This window comes from Mustela lutreola, chromosome 6 (assembly GCF_030435805.1).
Source record: "Mustela lutreola isolate mMusLut2 chromosome 6, mMusLut2.pri, whole genome shotgun sequence".
NCBI lineage: Eukaryota > Metazoa > Chordata > Mammalia > Carnivora > Mustelidae > Mustela > Mustela lutreola.
Window position 1 is genome coordinate 148,619,029 of NC_081295.1, and position 19,471 is coordinate 148,638,499.

The window sequence follows — 19,471 nt, forward strand, 5'->3', positions numbered from 1 at the left end:
ATAAAAATAAAGCCAACAACCTTTTGGACAGTAACGCGTTATAAAGTATTACCCAGCTGCTGCTTGTATCGCACTGGTGCAGAAGTCACTTGTTTCCACCTAAACACTTACTTTCCAGTTTTCCCCCACTATTTAGGATTGGGAAAAAAATACATATTTGAGGGTCCTCTTATTTAAATAACACTACTAGGTCTTTAGTGATTATTGCTTTACATGACAAGTATAAGTTGTTTTAACTCTGCTTTAAAAGGACTTGTTCCCTTAAGTGACTTGTGTGGGGGTTTTACTCATGCATCAGTATTTCCAGCAACAGGAAGGGAGAAAGGAGTTGAAAATACTTGCGAGCACTGGGCTTTGTGAGAGAGACAGGGATATTAAATATTTTCAGTCCACACTTAGCCCTATTAAAACAGGCTGTTGTTTCTTTTGAAAAATATGCCCAAATAATACCAGTATTCCTAAAATCTGACAAGTACCGTTTCAGGTACTTGCCATTCCCGTCCCCTGTACCAAAGGCCAAAATCTTCACACTATGTGCTTGCCTGGGTGAAGTTCCTCATTCCAAACTATGTTATTATATGTATATCCTCACAGTTCATTAGAGTAGGGCTTGACCCACAAACAGTATCTGATGGCCTGCCTATAAAAAAAATTCAGCATTCTATTTTTAATACTTTGTATGCCACCTTTGTATTCTTTATCTCAATAAATGCTTGATCACCAATGCTTTTGTTTTCTGACTGTTAATTGAAGTTTGCTCTAGAATCTCCTGCTTAAGGGAACCCTTGCTTCCAAATACAAATTTCTAGCATTCGCGGCCTTTAGGAGAATGGCAGTCAGCTAGAGCGCTTTCAGAAATAAGAGGTCTACCCCCCCCCCCCAAAAAAGAGTGTACCTTTTGGGGTATATTCTTTAGGCAAGTCACTCAGAAGTTACCCACAGATGACTATGCTTAATGTTCAACTAATTCTGTCCTTAAAATGGTTAACCCCCCCAACTACTAAGCAAGATACTAAGGACCCATGTTACACATGGGGAACCGGAAGTTCAAAGGCTCATAGCTGGTAAATGACTGACCTGGACAGTTTAAACCTCATTCTGATCTTACAAGCACTTCCTATTCTAACACATCTAGAGGAGGCAGACAGGATACAAAACAGGTTCCTCAAGAAGAACGCAGATCAACTCAATGTAGCTAAACAATGGCCGGGTCTGAGTTCTACAGACAATGTGCTGTTCGGAGCTGAGGCACAACCTACATTTCTGGAACTACGAACGACAGTGGACGTCGAGGTAAGCTTGTAAGAGTTGCCCCACAGCGCTAGTCCATTCAGTTGCCATGTGTCACTAGACCCAATACACGTATTTTCCCAGTTTTACCACATCAAGTGTCAGTTTCCATTCAACACGCAGGCTAACCTTTGTAAACATTTTCATTGAGTTTCAAACTTTAAATAGACCCAGGAAACAAATGAAGTCATGGAGATGAAAGGACAGCACAGGAAGGAGTCACTAATTCTATAATCACGTATGGTGACCACACTTCCGGTGGTGAGCACTAAGTAACGTACAGAACTGCCGAATCCCGCTGTACGCCTGAAACGACTGTAACATGAGTTACATGAATAATGAGTACTTGAATAATAAAAATTTTAAAATTTGGATTTTATTATTTGAAATTAAAGTGGTGGACTAATTTATAGCCTGGTTACAAACTTAAAATTAGTCTACCACTTTAATTTCAAATAAAATCCCAAATACACGAACAATTTCGGGAGAGAATTTGTTAACTATTAATAAGCAGCTAGCTTGAAGACATTTTTCAATGGTCTAAATTACACTTCTTCTTAATGCCCCAAATCATAAATTACTTGAAACAACCTGGTACCTGAAGTGCCATCCTCAGGCCTGGACCTCAGGCATTCGAAGTCTTCCAGCACTAGAAGTAGCTTCTTTCCATGGTATTTCCCCCCTTCTTCTACGAACTGCCCTCAGTTTTCACTTGTGTAGGGAAGGTAGGACCGAGGCCTGTCCAAGACCGCTGTTAGAGTCACAGAGAGTGGCTGCGAAGTAAGTCTGCCGGCGGAACCAGTCCAGGAAGGAGATTCCCTCTGCTGGACCGAGTCGAGTCGGGAGGGGCAGGGTTGCCGCTGGAGCTGCGTTCACGAATGTCGTCTGGAGCCACATGCGCAGCCTGGGAATAACGACAATGGAGACAGAAAATCCAAGTCCCAAGCCCTGATTACAGCTCTGTAGACTACAGCTTTGGTGCCAGATTTCATTTTTAAGCCACCTTGATTTTCAGTCAACTTGTTTTAAAGAATACTAAATAACTATTTCTAGCACATTTCTTAATGAAAATTTTTCCCAGAGCAGAAAGCCTAATACTCCCACTCATTATGGGCCCAGAGGATGGCAGATAATGAACAAACCTGCCACTTAGTTAGGCATTAACATCTCCACATTAAAACCAGGTTTCCGGTATTCACCATCATTTGCCCCCAAACAGGCCTGTGTCAAATGTATATTATTAATAAAGTGAGAATTATAAAATGTCTCTCCCCAAACCAGCACCAGATAATGACCTAAGATGTTTTCAAAACAAAAAATATCTTTGCAAAATTGGAAAAACACATAAACATTTTAAAGTTCTGAATTTGGATTTCAACCAGAAGTTAAGCAAAATAAAAGTCCGTACAAAATCACCATGTGCTCAAATTAACTCTAAACCCAAGCAAATGCTGTCCCAACAGGTCTTTTATGGACCATGGACGAGATCCAGTTGGGGGGGAAAATTAGTAAAAGAATCTGTAAGAAGGACCACGTAATTTCTTCGGCTGCTTTCGGCATGTGTCTCCAAGGCCTGATCAGTAAACACTGTCTAGTCGCCTCTCAAGGAAGATACAGATACAAGCAAATGGTTACGTGTGTTTATTTTCAACTTTTAAAAAGATATGTCATTTTATATGCAAAGTAGGCGTGATTCCTAGCACCAGAAGAAAAGCAGGGTACCTTCTCTATGTTTTACCTCCAGACACTTCCCCTTCACGTAGGAGTTGTCCAAATCACTTAAATGTATTTTTTGGAATTTCTCTGACCATGGCGAACCTTTACAAAAAAAGGTTCCCTTCCATTAACACTGGTACCTTCATTATAAGTTAACACTAGAACAAAAAATATTTCATAATTTTTTATTGATGGCATTTATCCCATGGTTTAACATGTTAATTATACTGTAATAAACATGGCTTTAATATTAAACTTTTCCTTATTATCCAAAGTCACCACAGTCCATTTCAGTAAATATAAAAATATATGCTTAATACTTTGTACAATACTGGTTTTTGGTCCAAACAAAACTGGATCAGAAAAGCCAATAAATTCACTTTAAGAATCCCCAATTTTTTTTTTAAAGATTTCTAAATGGATTTAGGCAACTTTGAATAATGGGATTTACATAATAAAATCTGAGACAAGACTAAACAAAGAACAAACAAATTTTCTAACACAAAATTAAAATTTCAAGTTCACAGATTTATGTTATGCCAAAAAAGTACAGAAACAAAATTGTATTTACACCAGTTTCATAATAAAATAATGAAAAAGGCAAGACAGGTGATAGGAGAATGAAAATATAGAAATAGCATATAATTATTAAATGGAGAACGCACTAGATCTAATAAGTCCTTAGCATGGACCATTCTGTAATCAGGCTTCCTCTATCAGAAAATTTTAGTGCACAATACACCCAACTCACTCACTTCACACATACACCAGCACAAACTCAGCATAGAAATCATTCACTTCCACATTCTCTAATCTATACAGAATTCCTCCCATATAATTACAACGTCGACGCGTCCCCCGGCGAGCGCAGCGCAGCGCAGCACGGCGCGCACGGAGGCTCCCTACAAAGCCACCCGCCCGGGCGGGCGCGCGCGCGGCCGCGGGGCCCAATCAGGGGTCATGTGCTGGATCCTATTTCTGGGGCAGAAGCAGCCGCCGATCTAGCGATTATTGTTTCTCGAACGGGGGAGGAGGAGGGGAGGGCGGGGCTGGGGGGGCGAACTCAGGAACTCGTCAGGCAGGTCTGGCCACAGCCAGCCCCACGCACAGTACGGCCGGGATCTGAGAAGCAGGGCACCAGCAGTTGCCAACGTGGTGTGGGACACACCGCGACCTTTATTTCCTGCGCCTGACAGCAGTCTTTATCTTGCGACCAGGAACCGAAGTTCCGGAAGAAGAGAACATATTTTTCCCGTTTGACCTGTGAAAAAGAGGGACTGCGTTACGTCACCCGGTGCTCCGGGACACTTCAGCATCCAAACAAGGCGACAGCGCCCGCCCAGGGGGCCTCGCCGAGCACCCGAGCACCCCAGCACCCCAGCCCCGCTCCGCGCAGGCGCGCGCCCGCCCCGCCGCAGCCCCGCCCCGCCCCCGCCGCGCGGCCTTACCCCACAGTGAACGCGGCCGAAGACTGGCCGAAGGCGAAGGCCGCGGAGCCGGAGGGCTGCGCCGAGGCGGCGGGGGTGCCGGGGGTCGCCCCGAACGTGAACACGCCCGACGGGTTGTTGTTCGCGAAGTTGAAATTGGTGGTGCTGCTGCTGCCGAACTGGAAAACTGAAGAACCTGCGGCGGTTAAAGCAGAAACACTTCACTAAGGTCAAAATGCTGGTTTTCTGGTAAGGACTCGGGGAAGGACTAAGCGGTCTTACCGTCACCCAACAGAAAGTTAAAGTGAGCCGTTCGCTCCACCGACACACCGAACACACTCCGACACCCTCGGACGAGGGACCCAACTTAGCCGTGACCAAGGAGAACAGGGTAGAAGGACTTCGGGTGAAGGACAGCCGAATCCACACCCACATTTAGCCCTAACTTCTTCAAAAATTATGTTAAAATAAGAGTAAAGGTTGTTTTACGAAGATGGGGGACAGAGAGGAGACAACAGCGACAAAATGGAGACGCCGCAGGGCTGACTGGAGCCAAGTACTAAGCTGGCAGCCGGGAAAGCACAGGCGTAGTTCATTTACTCTAGACAAACCCAAAGGCTTGGGTGCCAGGGGCCTCTGCAAGGGAGAATGAGGTGTGACTATAAAACAAGAAAAAGGAGGAGGAGGAGGAGGATGGGAGAGTATCTGTGTGAGAAGCAGGAACCCAGGTCACTCCTCCCCAATACCAAACGAGACTTTTCTCCTCTACCCCAACAGGACAGAACTTCGGTCTCTGGACTAGGTGGCCACACACAAAGGCCCAAACATCCTACTGAACACAGAAGATCAAAAGTAAGCTGACGTTAGGACTACGGAGAGCTGCAGCCTTCCTCCCTGACTCGGCTCCCAGAGCACAGGCCATAGGGAGTTTGCACACTGGCAGGACACTGGGAGTAACCTCCGGGGAGTCTGACCTTCTGAAGGAAAGACCTACTGATACCAAGATCCAGGTCTTCCTAAGGAAGCAGGCCCATCAGATGAACCTACAGTGAGATTCAAGATATATGAGCTTCTCCATGCATGAAGAATTATCAAGTGGTACTGAGGTATCCCACACTCCTAAAATTAAGAGTTGGACAGGAAAAGATGTTTGCAAACCATGTATCTGATGAAGAGCTGATATCCAGAATACATAACTTCTACAACTTGGTAGTCAAAAAGCCCAAATAACCGGATTTAAAAAATGGACCAAGGACATGAGCAGACATTTCTCCAAAGATGACACAAACAGCCAAGAGACACGTGCAAAGACGCTCAACATCACTCATCGTCAGGGACGTGCGCATCAGAACCACAGCGAAGTGCCACCTCACACCTGTCAGAAGGGCTAAAATCAGCAACACAAGAAACAACAGGTGCTTGGTGAGCGCGTGAAGGAAAACAACCCCGTGCTCTGCTGGTGGGGATGCAAACTGGGGCAGCCACCGTGGAGAACAGTGCGGAGGCGCCTCAGAAAATAACTAAAAACAGAAATTACCCTATGATCCAGCAACCCTGTTCTGGGTATTTCTCCCAAACATTTAAAATCAGGGCCTCAAGGAGACATCCAAACTCCCGAGTTCACCGCACCATTATTTACTAGAGCCAAGACAAGATGTGGACGCAACCTAAATGTCCGGCGACCGAGGAGATGAAACAGGCGGTTCGTACGCAGGAACACTGTTCAGCCTTTAAACAATATGCAAGCGCCTGGCTGAAGCGGGAGGACGTCCTGCTAAGTGGAATAAGCCGGACCCACGACGGGTACTGCATGACTTCTCTTACATGAGGAATCCAAACTGCCAAACCACAGAAGCAGAGAGAAGGGTGGTTGCGGGGTGGGGGGTGGGGGGTGGGGGGGTGGGTTTGGGGTGTGTGTGAGAGAGAGAAGAGAGAGAGGAACTGAAGGAATGGAGAGGGGCTCGCCAACGGGTACGGAGCGCAGTTACACCAGAGGCGGGGTGCAGCCGTTAGCAGTACAACAGGGGCCTGTAGTCAACAACACTGCATCGTGCACTTAATTTGCTGAAACGATGGATCTCATGTTAATTATTCCTACTACCATTTAAAAAAACAACTGTTGAGTGGATAGCCAAGAAGCCCCAGACAGTTGAGGAAAGTATTTCCTAAGAAACACCAAGAGCCAAAGAATAAGAGAAAAACAATTTGTAGAAAATGGATTGAACCACAATGTAAAGGGGAGAAAAGAAAACCCCACATCTCATCATCCATATCCTAAAGATCTAACAGGTAACAATTCTGAAATAAGAACATTAAGAATATAAAAAGGACACCCCCATGGAACAAAAAAGAGCATCTGAAATTAGCAAAAGTAAAATCCTGACCAAAGGGGAAATAAAAGATAAATGGAAGAAATCTTTCCAGAAAGGACAAAAAGGAAAAAAGAACAGAAGTAAAAGAATGAGGCACAAAAATCTTCAAAGAAGTAATTCCAGAAAGTTCCCAACAATGGACATTCACAAAAAGACAAACTAAATTCTTCACACAGTCAATGGATAAAAATGGATCCAGATTAAGGAACATCCTCCTGGTTAAGTCAGAACACCGGAGCCAAAGAAAAGATCCAGTGAGATTCAGAAAGAAGAAATGGGTCCAAAAGCAAAGATCAAGTGCTTACTTCAGCAGCACACATACAAAAGCAAACATCAAGAAAGACTTCCAGAGCAACTCTGAGATCCAGAAAGTCCAGCATGGAGAAATCCTTTCACAGCTATGAAAATTATCTCCAAATGAAACCTTCATTCAACCAAAATCTTACCAAACACAGGCACAGAATAAAGATACTTCCAGAAATGTAAGGTCTCAAAATTCTCTTCCCTGAGGACTTAAGAAATCACTGGAAGATCTGCTCTCTCAAAACAGAGGAATAAGAAAGAACAAGACACTGGCATCCTCCAGCAAAGAGAGGAAGTGAAGGGCCATCTCCAGAACGGTGAAGAGAGACACCAAGACCACAGTTCAACAGCAAGCCTAGAAAGCCTGGTAGAAGGAACCGGTGAAAAGATTCTGTGAAAAATTTCCTTCCAATACTTTAGTATTGTTATTTATAACAAGCAGCCAACGTATAAGGAAAGATTGAGAAGCAATCTGTATGACTGGGAGAAGAGCTAAAGTTATAACTAATGACAGGTACAAAGAAATTCCTAACACAGACCGGCATCACTGGTGCTGGAGAAAACAAAATTCTGTATAGAAAAGCAAAGTGCACTGTACCATACGGCACCTGCATACTCAGAACTGATCTAAGCACACAGCGGTCCCTGGCGGAGGAGGACTGCGGGGAGGGGCGCCCCTTCCGAAGGGAGTCCGAAGGGAGGCTGCACTGCGCCACCCCATGTGCTGAGAAGAACCCATACGTCCTGATTAAAATGGCTAACACAGGTCCCAGCGGAAATTCTGCTACCTGTACTAACTGGCCAAGTACTAATATCCAAGATACATAAAAAAGTCCTGCAAATCACTAAGCAAAAGTAAAACCTCCCACCCTCCAAAAAAAAAAAGAGCAAAAAAATCCTTAAAAAACAATTCACAGAGGCACATGGGTGGCTCAGAGGGTTAAGCCTCTGCCTTCGGCTCGGGTCACGGTCTCAGGGTCCTGGGATCGAGCCCCGCATGGGGATCTCTGCTCAGCAGGGAGCCTGCTTCCCCCTTTCTCTCTGCCTACTTGCGGTTTTTCTGTCAAATAAATAAACAAAATCTTAAAAAAAATAAATTCACAGAAAATGAAATCCAGTAGACTCAAAATATGAGAATCTTCATACAATGTAGTAGGATGCGAACAGGCACACTCCGTCAGGATATGCCTGCATTATTTTCTGAAGTCTAAGATATGCCCTTTTAGTTTGGCAATCCCTCTCCCAGGTATGTACCCTCGAAAAGTATGCACGTGTGCCTCCAGGCACATATACAAGAATGAGCAGAGGTGCATTTCCCGACTGGTAATAGAAACAACTCGGACACAGTCAGCAGCAGCGTATGGATGAACTGACGGACAGTGTGGCAGTGACTGAGCACAGCACATGCGCCAGCACGGGTGAGCTCTGCCAGAGTGAAAGCCACGCGAATCCAGAGACTGAACACAGTGTGGATTCCATTTACACAGAGTTAAAAATAAGGCAAAATGATGTTCTGTAGAGCTTCACAGGTCAGCAGTTAGCTTTAACTAAAACCCCAGGAAAGGGATCGCCACGAAAGCCCAGACACGTCAGAGCAAAGGAAAGAGGCGTGTGAAGGAGCAGGGAGCCGGGGGCGGGGGCTGCTGGTGGTGGGCGAGCTGCTCGTTTCTGCTCATTTCTGTCCCAGGCTTTTCTGTATGAAGTCGTATTCCACGGTCAGAAAACCACACATCCTACAGTTTTGAGGAAATATATCCTCAGAGTACAATGTGATTAGCCGTATTAAGTAGATGTGTGCATGCACGCGCGCGCACACACGGGAATGTTCGTTTAAATATGCAAGTCAAGGATCATCAAGCAGTGTCCTGGGCACCTGGGGGGGGTTCTGTTCCAGGAGACCACTGCAGCGGCGGGGAGGACCTCCCGAAGGAAATCCAATCACAACGAGGACTAGAAAATGCGGCTGAAATCTAGGCTGGGGCGGCCCTAAGCTCAGATGGGAGGAATGGGACAGAACCGATACCGCACCTCAAAGAATAAGAAAGAACTACATTTTAACTGCATGGTTAATGCCTTAAAGTGCTTCACTGTATGAAAGTTGGGAATGTTGTTTCTAGGGAAGTCCCAACACATACTTTTCTATTCTGCCAAGTACAAGAGACATTTAAAGAAATACGACAGGGGTGCCTGGTAGCTCAGTCGCTGAAGTGTCTGCCCTCAGCCCGGGCCACGATCCGAGTCCTGAGATGGAGCCGCGTACTGGGCTCCCTCTGCTCCCCCCTCTCCCTGCCCCTCCCCCTGCTTATGCACATTATCTCTCTCTCAACTAAAATCCTTAAAAAAGAAAAAGACATAAAAATAAAAATAAAAAAAGAAAGAAAGAAGACACAGGCACAGTTTCAGAATTGAGAAACCATTCTGTCTGAAGACACGCAGAGCCCAGGGGCAGAGCAGACACAGGCCCCATGAGCGGGGCGCACTCACCGGAACTTGGAGCTGCTGCGGAGCCAAAGGCGGACTGACCCGGCTGCTGTCCGAACACCGGAGGCTGGCTGCTGCTGGACACGGTCCCGAAAGTAGGCGGTGTGGGCTGAGGGGCAGCAGAAAACAACGCCGCCGACGAGGACAGAGCTCCAAAGCCTGGGGGAGTGGGCTGGCTGGCACCTTGACTCTGTCCGAACGTCGGGGTTTGGTTAACACCAAATGCTGGACTGGCAGATGGCGCTGAAGGCCCCGTGCCAAATACAAAGGAGGATCCTAGAAGCCCAGAGAAACACCAATGTCACCTGAGAGCCACCACGAGATAATCCTCAAGAAACTGCTAGCAAGTCAGCAGCAAACCTGAAGCTTCCTTTCAGACACTTGTCTTGGAGCAAACCCCAGCAAGGCCAGTTTCGATAATCACGAGGAGCACAGTCCTCGCCCATTACTCAGTGAGACCATACAGAATTCGCATCAGCAAAGTGGCTGACGAGCCAGCGTCCCCACCTTCGCAGCCACATTTTTTGTCAGGCAGAGAGAGCGATCGAGGACAAGCGATCTCTCGCCCGACTACCTAACCCGCAGCAGAGGCCACCAGCGCTGTCCCACGTACATGCTACCAACCGCGGGCTCACGCCGAACGAGAGTCTCCAGTTTCTGGTTACCCAACCACCCAACGTTTCAAAAAGAACACCTGGAAAATCTAAAGCGGACACTCACACTAGAAAGCTCCCCGCCACGAGTTCATGATATTAAACCGAACCACCAAATGGACGTGATTCCAGGCAGCGAACGTGTGACAGCACGCTGGGGGCAGCCGGCCTAGCGGCACCTGTCACTTCTCAGGTCCCCGCTAGTTACCTGCCGGGAGAGGACAGTCCCAGCCCGTCCGGCTGCAACACATCCACTTTCCTCGCGTCACCGTACCTGCAGAGCTGGATGTGGTCGTGGCTCCGAAACTGAAGCCGGAGCTGGCGGTGCTGTGGCTGCTGGCTCCCGGCCCAAAGACGAACGGGGTGACGGCCGCGGCCGCGCTCGACGTGGTTGCTGGTTTGCTCTCTTGAGAAAACAGCAGCGACTGAGATGCGCCCGACTCGGCCGAGCTCCCGAAGGCAGGGCCGCTCCCAGGGTTGCCGGCCTGTCCGAATACAAAGGCAGTCCCCGGCGCGCTGGAGGCGGCGGCGGAGCTCCCGAACATGCCCCCCGCGGCGGCCGGGGCCGGCGCGCTGGACGTGGGGGCGCTGCTGTTCAAGAAGGTGAACGCCGGCTTCGTGGCCCCCGGATCTGCAGACACGGGTGACGGGACACACAAAACTCTGAGGACACGGAACCACAGAAAGGCACTTCTTCCTACCGTGCAGTCTAGCCAGTCATTGGAACACAGAACCACTAAAGTTTTTTTTATATAAATTCATCAAATGGACGTGCTATATTGAATTTTGATGTAAGCAAGTATGTCCATCTTTTCTTTTATGGCTTTTGGACTGAGTCTCAGATCAGATAACTTTCAGCATTCAGATTAGTAAGAATAAAAAATATCCCTTCAATCCCACACCCCAAACTGGAGGCTACATCTGGACACCTGTTCAGACGGCGGGAGACGGCTCTCCTCTTGATTTTGCAAGAAATGTTAGCAAGACCCTCATCTGTCCCACTGCATCACTTACTGACCAGGTCGTCCTCACTCACTCGTTTATAACTCCCCCCTTAGGACACACTAAATTTCCAAGTACGTGTGCATTTATTCCCTCTGCAGTTACCTCTCCTAGACTGTTTTAATTCCTGTGGCTTCATGGTATGGTCTGATACGAGCGGAGCAAACCTGTCTGCATGCCTGCCCTTTTCTCCAAAATCTCTCGTGCATTCTCCCTTCCAGGTGAATTTTAAAATGAGCTTAGCTTGTCACTCTCCATCGAAATTCCTCTCAGAACTGAAACGAAGGCTTCCAGCTCTGGAAGGAATCCGTCACAGCTGACACGGCCCAGCACCAGAAGACAGTCTACAGTGCTGTCCCGGCACTGTGTGGGGACAGATGGCGCGGCGCTGGGCACGGACTACCACACGCAGCCGCCCGATCGCTATGCTGCACACCTGAAACTCAGGTGACAGGTGTGTCAACCACAGTCAACTACACACAGAGCGAGAAGACACGGAGGACACTGGGAGGGACAGTGCTCTCACTCGGGAACAGGTCTGAAATAGGTCATTTGTGCAGCTATTTCTTGCTGATTTAGAAGAAAGCTACTGGTTGTATATGAGCCTGAAATCACCCACCTTCCTGAAGATTTTTTTTTTTTTTTAACTCTCCCAATGAGGTCTCAGTTCCAATACTGTCTCTGTACAGGCCAGCCGCGATATGGTATGGGTGTTAGTGTAATTTACAGAAAGTGGAGCATGCTGGCTCACTTTCAAGTTCATTAATGGGAGACTGAGAGTCTGTTTCAGTGGAAAAAGTACAGTGATACCACGATTACATCTAATTAGACCTAATCGTGTTTTTACTCCTTTCCAAATTGTATATAATGGAGTATTTACTTTCTTTTTCTTTTTTGGAGGGTGTTTTGAATGTCCAGACAATGGACTTAAAAAAAAAAAAAAATCCACTAATTTCCTTTTTTTTTTCCAAAGTAAATTTTTCATTTCGTGTTTCCAGTGTATGTTCAGAAGTGTTCACAGGCATTCTATTTTTTTGCCTGTCTGAAAACATCTCTATTTTGCCCTTCAGCTAGATATAAAATTGTAAGATCAAGACCATTTTCACTTTTAGGACGCTGCTCTACTGTTTCAAGCACATGGTCTTACAAATTCAAAGTCTGATGGCAAAGAGCTTTCCTCTCTCTGAAAGCATTCAAAATTTTGGCTTTAGTGTCCTACAACCTCACTGGTCCTGGCTAATGAGTGGGCCGTTTTCATTTTTAAGGAGAGGTTTTCTCTGCACAAAGGAAATGTTCTTCTGTCACTGCTTTCATACTTCTTCCGTCCTGTTCTCATCTGCTAAGCACCCCTTCTGCAACGGTACTTGTGGGCTGGCTGGACCCAGTCTCTCTGCACATCTGTGAAACTGAGTTCTGTGAAATCCTAGTTCACTAATCCATCATCTAAGGTTTTTCTGCTGCTCAGCCCACAGAAGGATTTCATTTCACCAAGCACGTTTTCTGAAAGTTTTTAAAATACTCTTTCATTTTTCCTTCAGGATACTAGTTTTCATAATCCCCTGTTTAGAGACAAATTATATTTGTTGTTTATGCTCCTTAAATGCCTGATGACGACTCGTTAACTGTATTTGTGAATGAAGGCCTGTACATAAAGAGTGAGTTAGAAATATTTCATGAGCTTACAAAGGCAGGCCTAGGCTCCTGAACAGGAGGCCAATCCCAACTGTCAAAGCTCAAACAGAAGGGAGGAGCGTGGACAGACGTGCAACCCTGCGGGCTTACCATCACAGCTGTAGATAACCTCTTCACCTCTTGGGGTATGGAGCAGTGAAAACTGAAAATCCTATGCTCCTTTCCAGAGAGCTGTTCCTGGTCTCGCTCAGCTCTGTTCAGTGTAAACCACTCCCTGACCTGCTGCATTTGCATTTGTCCAGAGATCAGAGACGCCTCGTTATTTAAAAAAAAAAAAAAAAACCAAGTTTAATACTTACCAGCCGTAGTATTGGTTGGCGTTCCAAATGTGAAAGCGGCCTTTGTTGGCTGTTCCGATTCCTTCTCAGCTGGTTTCGCCACGCTGAAACTAAAGGTGGACTTTGAAGAACTCTCCTCTTTGGTCTGCTCTGAATTTCCAAAGGAAAACACTGATGGACACTTTGGCTCTTCACTGTCAGCTTTCTTCCCAAACACCAGAGAAGTGGAAGTGACCTGTTCCTGCTGCTTCTCTTCTGTCCTTCCCGGCGCGAACAACGAGGCAGACGGCGGAGGGGCGGGCTCTATGCTGCCAAACGTGAACCCTCCTTTGGCGGCAGGCGTTTCTTCTTTTTTGGCTTCTGACGTCTTACACGTGAAAGGAGCCACGGAAACACTCTTGGTTTCTAGGGTTCCAAAGCTGAAGCTGCTCTTGCTCTCAGCGGCCACTGCGGTGTTGGCAGCAGCAGGGGTGGGGTTAATAACACCGGGACCAAAGCTGAAGCCTGCAGACGAAGACTTAGGTAGTTCCTCTTTCTTCTCCTGCGGCCCGAGATTAGACGCGCCGAACTGAAATGGAGCTAACGAAGCCGTGGTACTTGCGCCCGAAGGAAGTCCAAACTTAAAATCGTTCTCACTCTTACTGTCTTTTTTAGCTTCCTCAGGTTTAGTTTCAGACGAAACTCCAAATTTAAAATCTCCTAATGGCTTAGGAAATTTAAAGCCTTCACTCACGGAGTTTGGAGACTCAGAATCTGAGGGCACTCCGATTTTGAAGCCTCCCTGATCTCCAAACTTAAAATTTCCAGTGCTTGTTAAGGTCTGAGAAGGTCCAGAAGAGGATGATGGGATACCAAATTTGAAGGATGAGGCTGCTGGGTTTGAAGATGAGGAAGATGTGCCAAAGCCTTCAAAATATAAAACACAAGTCACTGAGTTAACGCTATCCTCGCAAACAAAATGTCCCCCTGAAAAACAAACGAATACCTCTGGAGGGGCACCGGGGTGGCTTCAGTTGGTTAAGCGTCTGCCTTCAGCTCAGGTCATGATCCCAGGGTCCTGGGATTGAGCCCTGCATTGGGCTCCCTGCTCAGAGGGGGTTTGTCTCTCCTTCTCCCTCTGCTCGTGCGTGCCCACTATCTAATACATAAATAAAATCCTTAAAAAAAAAAAAGGACTAACTCTGGAAAGGCCTCCTTTGAAGAGTGAAAGGCAGTGAACACGACGCAGCAGCCCCATGTTCGGCAAGAGAATTCCATCTCGCTCCTCCCAACTACACGGACACGCCACCTTTCATCCGTGACACCGGCAGGGATCCAACAAACTTGGTAAGGCAGTGTTGGTGAGGAGTCGAGGAGGAACAGACACTTTCTACAGGACAGGTGGATGGGTAAATTAGCACACAATCCATGGAAGGCAACTGTATTTACTAGAAATTACAAACACATGTATCCTTTGACCCAACGATTCTACAGCTAAATATTTATTTATTCTGTAAAGAAAGGCAGATTGATGCATGCAGCACGTCACTTGGATACATCTGGAGTCTTGAAGCTTCACTACCCTACACACTCCTAAGAATGGACCTTGAGAGCTTGCCTGGAGGTTCTAGCAGGGGAGCGCAGCTGCTCTATATACACGCTTGAGTTGAGAAGGGCCCTCCTCTATCTGGGAAGGTCGTCCTCTTTGACCAGAGCACGCAACTTTGGGACGGAGGTACGTGGAGCCGTAGGGAGGAAGGGAGCCCCAGCCAGCCAGATCAGGGGAAGCCACCCCAGTGATCAATGGGGTGACAGCACAGCCAGATCACCTTCACATCCTAGCTCTTTATTTTATTCCCCCTAAGTCTTTATTTTTAAAGATAAACTCACAGACATGCAAAATATCATATGCAATCCCAGGCAGTTGTGAACGAAGAGCAAAGATGTGTCCAAGCTAATCCAGGATAAAATCAAGGGGGCAGAAAGACAGTATGGTACACAACATTTTCTAACAAAATAGAGGAAAAAAGAACACACAGAATAAGAGTATATTTGCTTATCATGTGTTATGAAGAAACTCTGGAAGAATTCTGAGGAACTAACCACCAGTTATTCCCTCTGGTGGGTGAGAAGGATGGAAAATGAACCAACGGGGACAAAAGACAGACTTTTCACTAGGAATCCTGTTATAGCCAGAGTTTGACATCTTGTGAATAAATTCGTTATCAATCAAACATTAAAAAGAAGTTCAACCTCAGAACACCAGAAGACCTGCATAAGCAGAAGCAAACTATTTGTTTGCTTACCATGTTGACAAGACCAAAGTCTTGGTTTCATAATGCTTTTCTGTAGCTTAGAAACTAGAAATGAACAGGAATCACTGGCGTGCCAAGATATTTATCCATCAACCCGGCTTACCCACGTATAGAGACAAAGCCCTCTTATCTTCAAATCTCCCTTTAATGATGACCCATTTCTTTCTTTCGCTAAGAAACTTACCTTAAAAATTATCAAAATCTGAGAAGCAAGCAGCATTCCACATGGTCTGTAAATACCTCAAGTGATATTAGACGGAAAGCTAAAACTTGAGGTGCTAAAGACAATAATTAACTCGTTCTCACTTCTGCCTCAAAGGCACAGACTTGAAGGTTTGATGATTATAGCACAACAGGGAGAGGGCACGGAAAGAGGACCACGAGGTTCACAGCTATACAACAACCTCAAGTGGACTGGAAAATAGTGACCTAAAACACCCAAATGCAGAGTCTGGGGTTTTATTTATTTGATCTATTTGAGAGATAGCGAGTAGGGGTGGGGCAGACAAAGAGAAAGAAAGAAAGAGGGAGAGACACTCAGTTTCAAGCAAACTCCACACTGACTGTGGAGCCCAACACTGGGCTCGATCTCACGACCCTGACCGAAACCAAGAGTCAGATCAACTGAGCCACCCAGGCGCCCCCCAAAGGCAGTGTTTTTCAAACCAGCTGTGTCGCTTTAGCCATGTAATTAATTTGGTGGGTTGCAACCAGCATTTTTCTTCTAAAATGAAAAAGAATGGAAATAGGGTAACTTAAACAAACTAAAGAGTAAGTATTGGTTTGTGACACTTTTCAATCAATCATACAAATATGCTATACATGTGGTGGGTCACAATGTAAAAGCTTCCTGCTTGGTTTCCAGTCAAGAGTCTGGAAGTCATTAGTCCAAGATACGGGTACAAGCTGATTAAACTTGGCATTCTTTCTTTAATGCCCTCATGGTCTCGCCTTTGAGGCCCTCTCCCTTATTGGTAACAATCTTTCTCAACTCTTCCTGACTGCTATTTCAGATCTAAAATTTCTGCTCTTTCCCAGCTTTATCAACCTTTTTACTGAAATGTATCTCATATGAAATATTAAGTCACAAAGGATAATAAAGACTTGAAAATGTGGCCTTCGGCGACAGTTCAGCATAAATTGTTTTTAGAGGCTCTTCCTTTGTATTTACAAAACAAAATTATTAAGAGACTCCTTTCTCTGGAACATTCTCTGGGAAACCAAAGCCCAAGTCCAGATTACTTGGTTCTCAGGGTGTAAATCCCCAGAATCAGGAAACTCATCTAAATCCCAAAGGGCTGTTAACAGTTAGAAACAAGTATCTGCAATTCTCTCAGACTCAACACAAGATAGAATAGTCAGTCCCTTAACAGTTGCAGGGAATAAATAAATAAATAAATAAAGCAAAACAAAAAAACAAACAAACAAACAAACCAAAACAAACCCTCACTGCTGACCAGGCAGTCACCCAGCTTTACAGTAACTCAGATGTGAGACTGAAGTTATCTGCAAATATTTCACTTTAAAATGGCAGTACAAGGAGGCACTGCACCGATGCCTTACCTTTAAACTCAGATTTTGTGCCTGGCTTTGCACTTTCGCACGCCACACATTTAGTAGCATCTGCTTTATTCTGTACCAGGCACACTTCACAGTCCCAGCTGCCCTCGGGTTTCTTGAACTTGTCTAACCCCAAGCAGCTTCCAGAAGACAGAGAGGTGGGGACAGTGCTGCTACTTGAAGCAGGTACCGAACTTCCTAAAAAAACAGTAAGGAAACAAATTCTAATTCACATTATGTCAATATCTTAAGATACCACTAAGTCTAAATGTTCAATTAGTGTAAAGTGCCAGGAATATAGACTTTACACTGTTAAAAACAATATAGACATATCAGAATTCTTTTAATCTTACAAACAAGCAGCTCACACTCACCTTGCCCAGTGATGAGCTCTCTTAACCCGAGTTTTGAATAATCATGGTTTAAAAAAAAAAAAAACACGTGCTCAGTAATCAGAGACTGAAAGACTAAAATGTCCTTAAGAATCTTTATCAAATCTCTTCGAACAGCATAGCATTTTGAAATCTAAGATATAAATTCTAGGCAATAGTCTAACACATAAAATACATAGCCACAGACCGCATCAACTGCACGATTTCAAAACCCAGGTCTCTGCCTTTGAAATTTTTACACAGAAGTTCATGGCATTGGTTAGAACCTAGCTATTTAACATTTATTAAGTACCATAATATACCACAGTTCTAAGGACATGGGGATGAATGAAATGCCGCTTAACTTCTCAAAGTGCTAACGGTCTACAAGGGGAAAAGTACAACATAATGCGTAGTAGCACCATCACCAAGATGGAAAGTGATGAGTGAAGAAAGAGCTGACTAAGGAGCAGGAGAAGAACGGATTCGCAGAGGGGTCATTTAAATCTTCAGCAGAACTGGCAAGTCCGTGGGGAGCAGAGGGGGCACGGGAAGGATGGCCCCGCGAAGCCGTCGTGAAGCAAGTGTGTGATGAGGGGAGTCACTGACTCCGGCGTCTCCACCTGCTGTCCTGTCACCTCTCCCAGGCACCTGGCGTCTGTTCTACCATTAGGTTCTCCTCCATCTTGCCACGAAAACTGCTCCCCGAGGTTGCATCGTCGGTCCACCGTCCTCAAAAGTCTCATGAGCAACGAAGCAGTACCTGCAGTCGCAGCTCTGTGGTCTCCTTCCCGGGGGCAGTGCCCCCGGCCAGCTGGGCAGCACGGCTAGAAGCGTCTTCCTGTTTCTCCTGTTTCCTTCACCTTTTCTGAGCCTCCTACTGCTCCCCCGAGTCAAGCAGCCCTCAGCTCTTGCTTGAGTAACGGTCTTCTTACTGCAACCTCTGCTCTTGTTCCCCAAGGTTCATTCTTCTAAGAAGCAACCAGTGCCATGTAGTTTTGGGATTTCCTCCTCTCTGGTTCCTCCTCTAGAAGATTAACTGTTCCAGGGGCACCTGAGTAGCTCAGTGGGTTAAGCCTCTGCCTTCAGCTCAGGTCATGATCCCAGGGTCCTGGGATCGAGCCCCGCATCGGGCTCTCTGCTTGGCAGGGAGCCAGAACCCCCACCCCCTGCCCCGCCTGCCTCTCTGCCTACTTCTGCTCTCTGTGTCAAATAAATAAAATCTTAATAAATAAATAAAGATTAACTGTTCCAAAATTTCGTTCCTGCCACCCCCTTAGGTTAAAAGAGTTCAGTTTCGAGCCATCTTCTCTATTCCCACCAACCCCTCAGTTTATGTAGCCTCTACTCCCATGCCTTCTTGGAAAACTATAACCTAATGACTCCCAAATCTGTATTTCCAGCCTGGAGCGCCTATTCTAGGATATCCAAAGTCCTCACATTATTTGTCAACTTCACAGCTTCAACTTCACAACTTCAAAACCCACAGGGCTTCAACTGTACATTATCTGACATCCTGGTTTGACTCCATTAGTATCAGTTGCCGTTACCTTTGCCCACACGTACTACTGATACAACAATCTCATCTGTCCTCCGGTATGCCTCCAACTTTTGTTGTCTTCAGATCTACCCTCCAAAAAGCCACCAAGAAATCTGTCAAACACACAACTTTAACTGTATCACTCCTCTGCTTAAAATGATGGCTCATCATTTACAGGATGAAGCTGGGATTTCTTTAATAAATGTACGAGCTTCCTTTATCCATAGCTGACATTACTTTTACTTCCTAACATTACTTTACTTCCTAACTCAGTTTTATTCTCCTAATCAACTCAGAATTAATTCTGGTTTCTTGTTTGATCAAAGACTTGCCCTTTTTTTCTTTTTCCCCTTTAGGGGAGGAGGAGGAATGACAGATGGAAAAGGAAAGTTATTTCAGAATGAAGACTCTGAAATCTTATTCTTGTGGAGATGTGCAGTGAGAATGAGAATTATGGCTCACTCCTTATGTTCAGACATAGGGTAGAGGCTA

General features: G+C 45.8%; 1 protein-coding gene across 4 annotated transcripts in view; it reads right to left on the reverse strand.

Moving 5' to 3' along the window:
- Positions 1-2,916: 2,916 nt before the first annotated feature.
- Positions 2,917-19,471, reverse strand: part of NUP153 (nucleoporin 153) — an 83,413-nt gene continuing 66,858 nt past the window's right edge. For all 4 annotated transcript variants that reach the window (XM_059179419.1, XM_059179420.1, XM_059179418.1 and 1 more), the window contains 6 exons: positions 17,072-17,266; positions 13,236-14,120; positions 10,517-10,873; positions 9,593-9,865; positions 4,455-4,629; positions 2,917-4,267 (listed from right to left, as the gene is read on the reverse strand). In XM_059179419.1, coding sequence (XP_059035402.1) covers positions 4,183-4,267; positions 4,455-4,629; positions 9,593-9,865; positions 10,517-10,873; positions 13,236-14,120; positions 17,072-17,266 — 1,970 coding nt within the window. In that variant the 3' untranslated portion in view covers positions 2,917-4,182. The remainder of the gene's footprint in view (positions 4,268-4,454; positions 4,630-9,592; positions 9,866-10,516; positions 10,874-13,235; positions 14,121-17,071; positions 17,267-19,471) is intronic.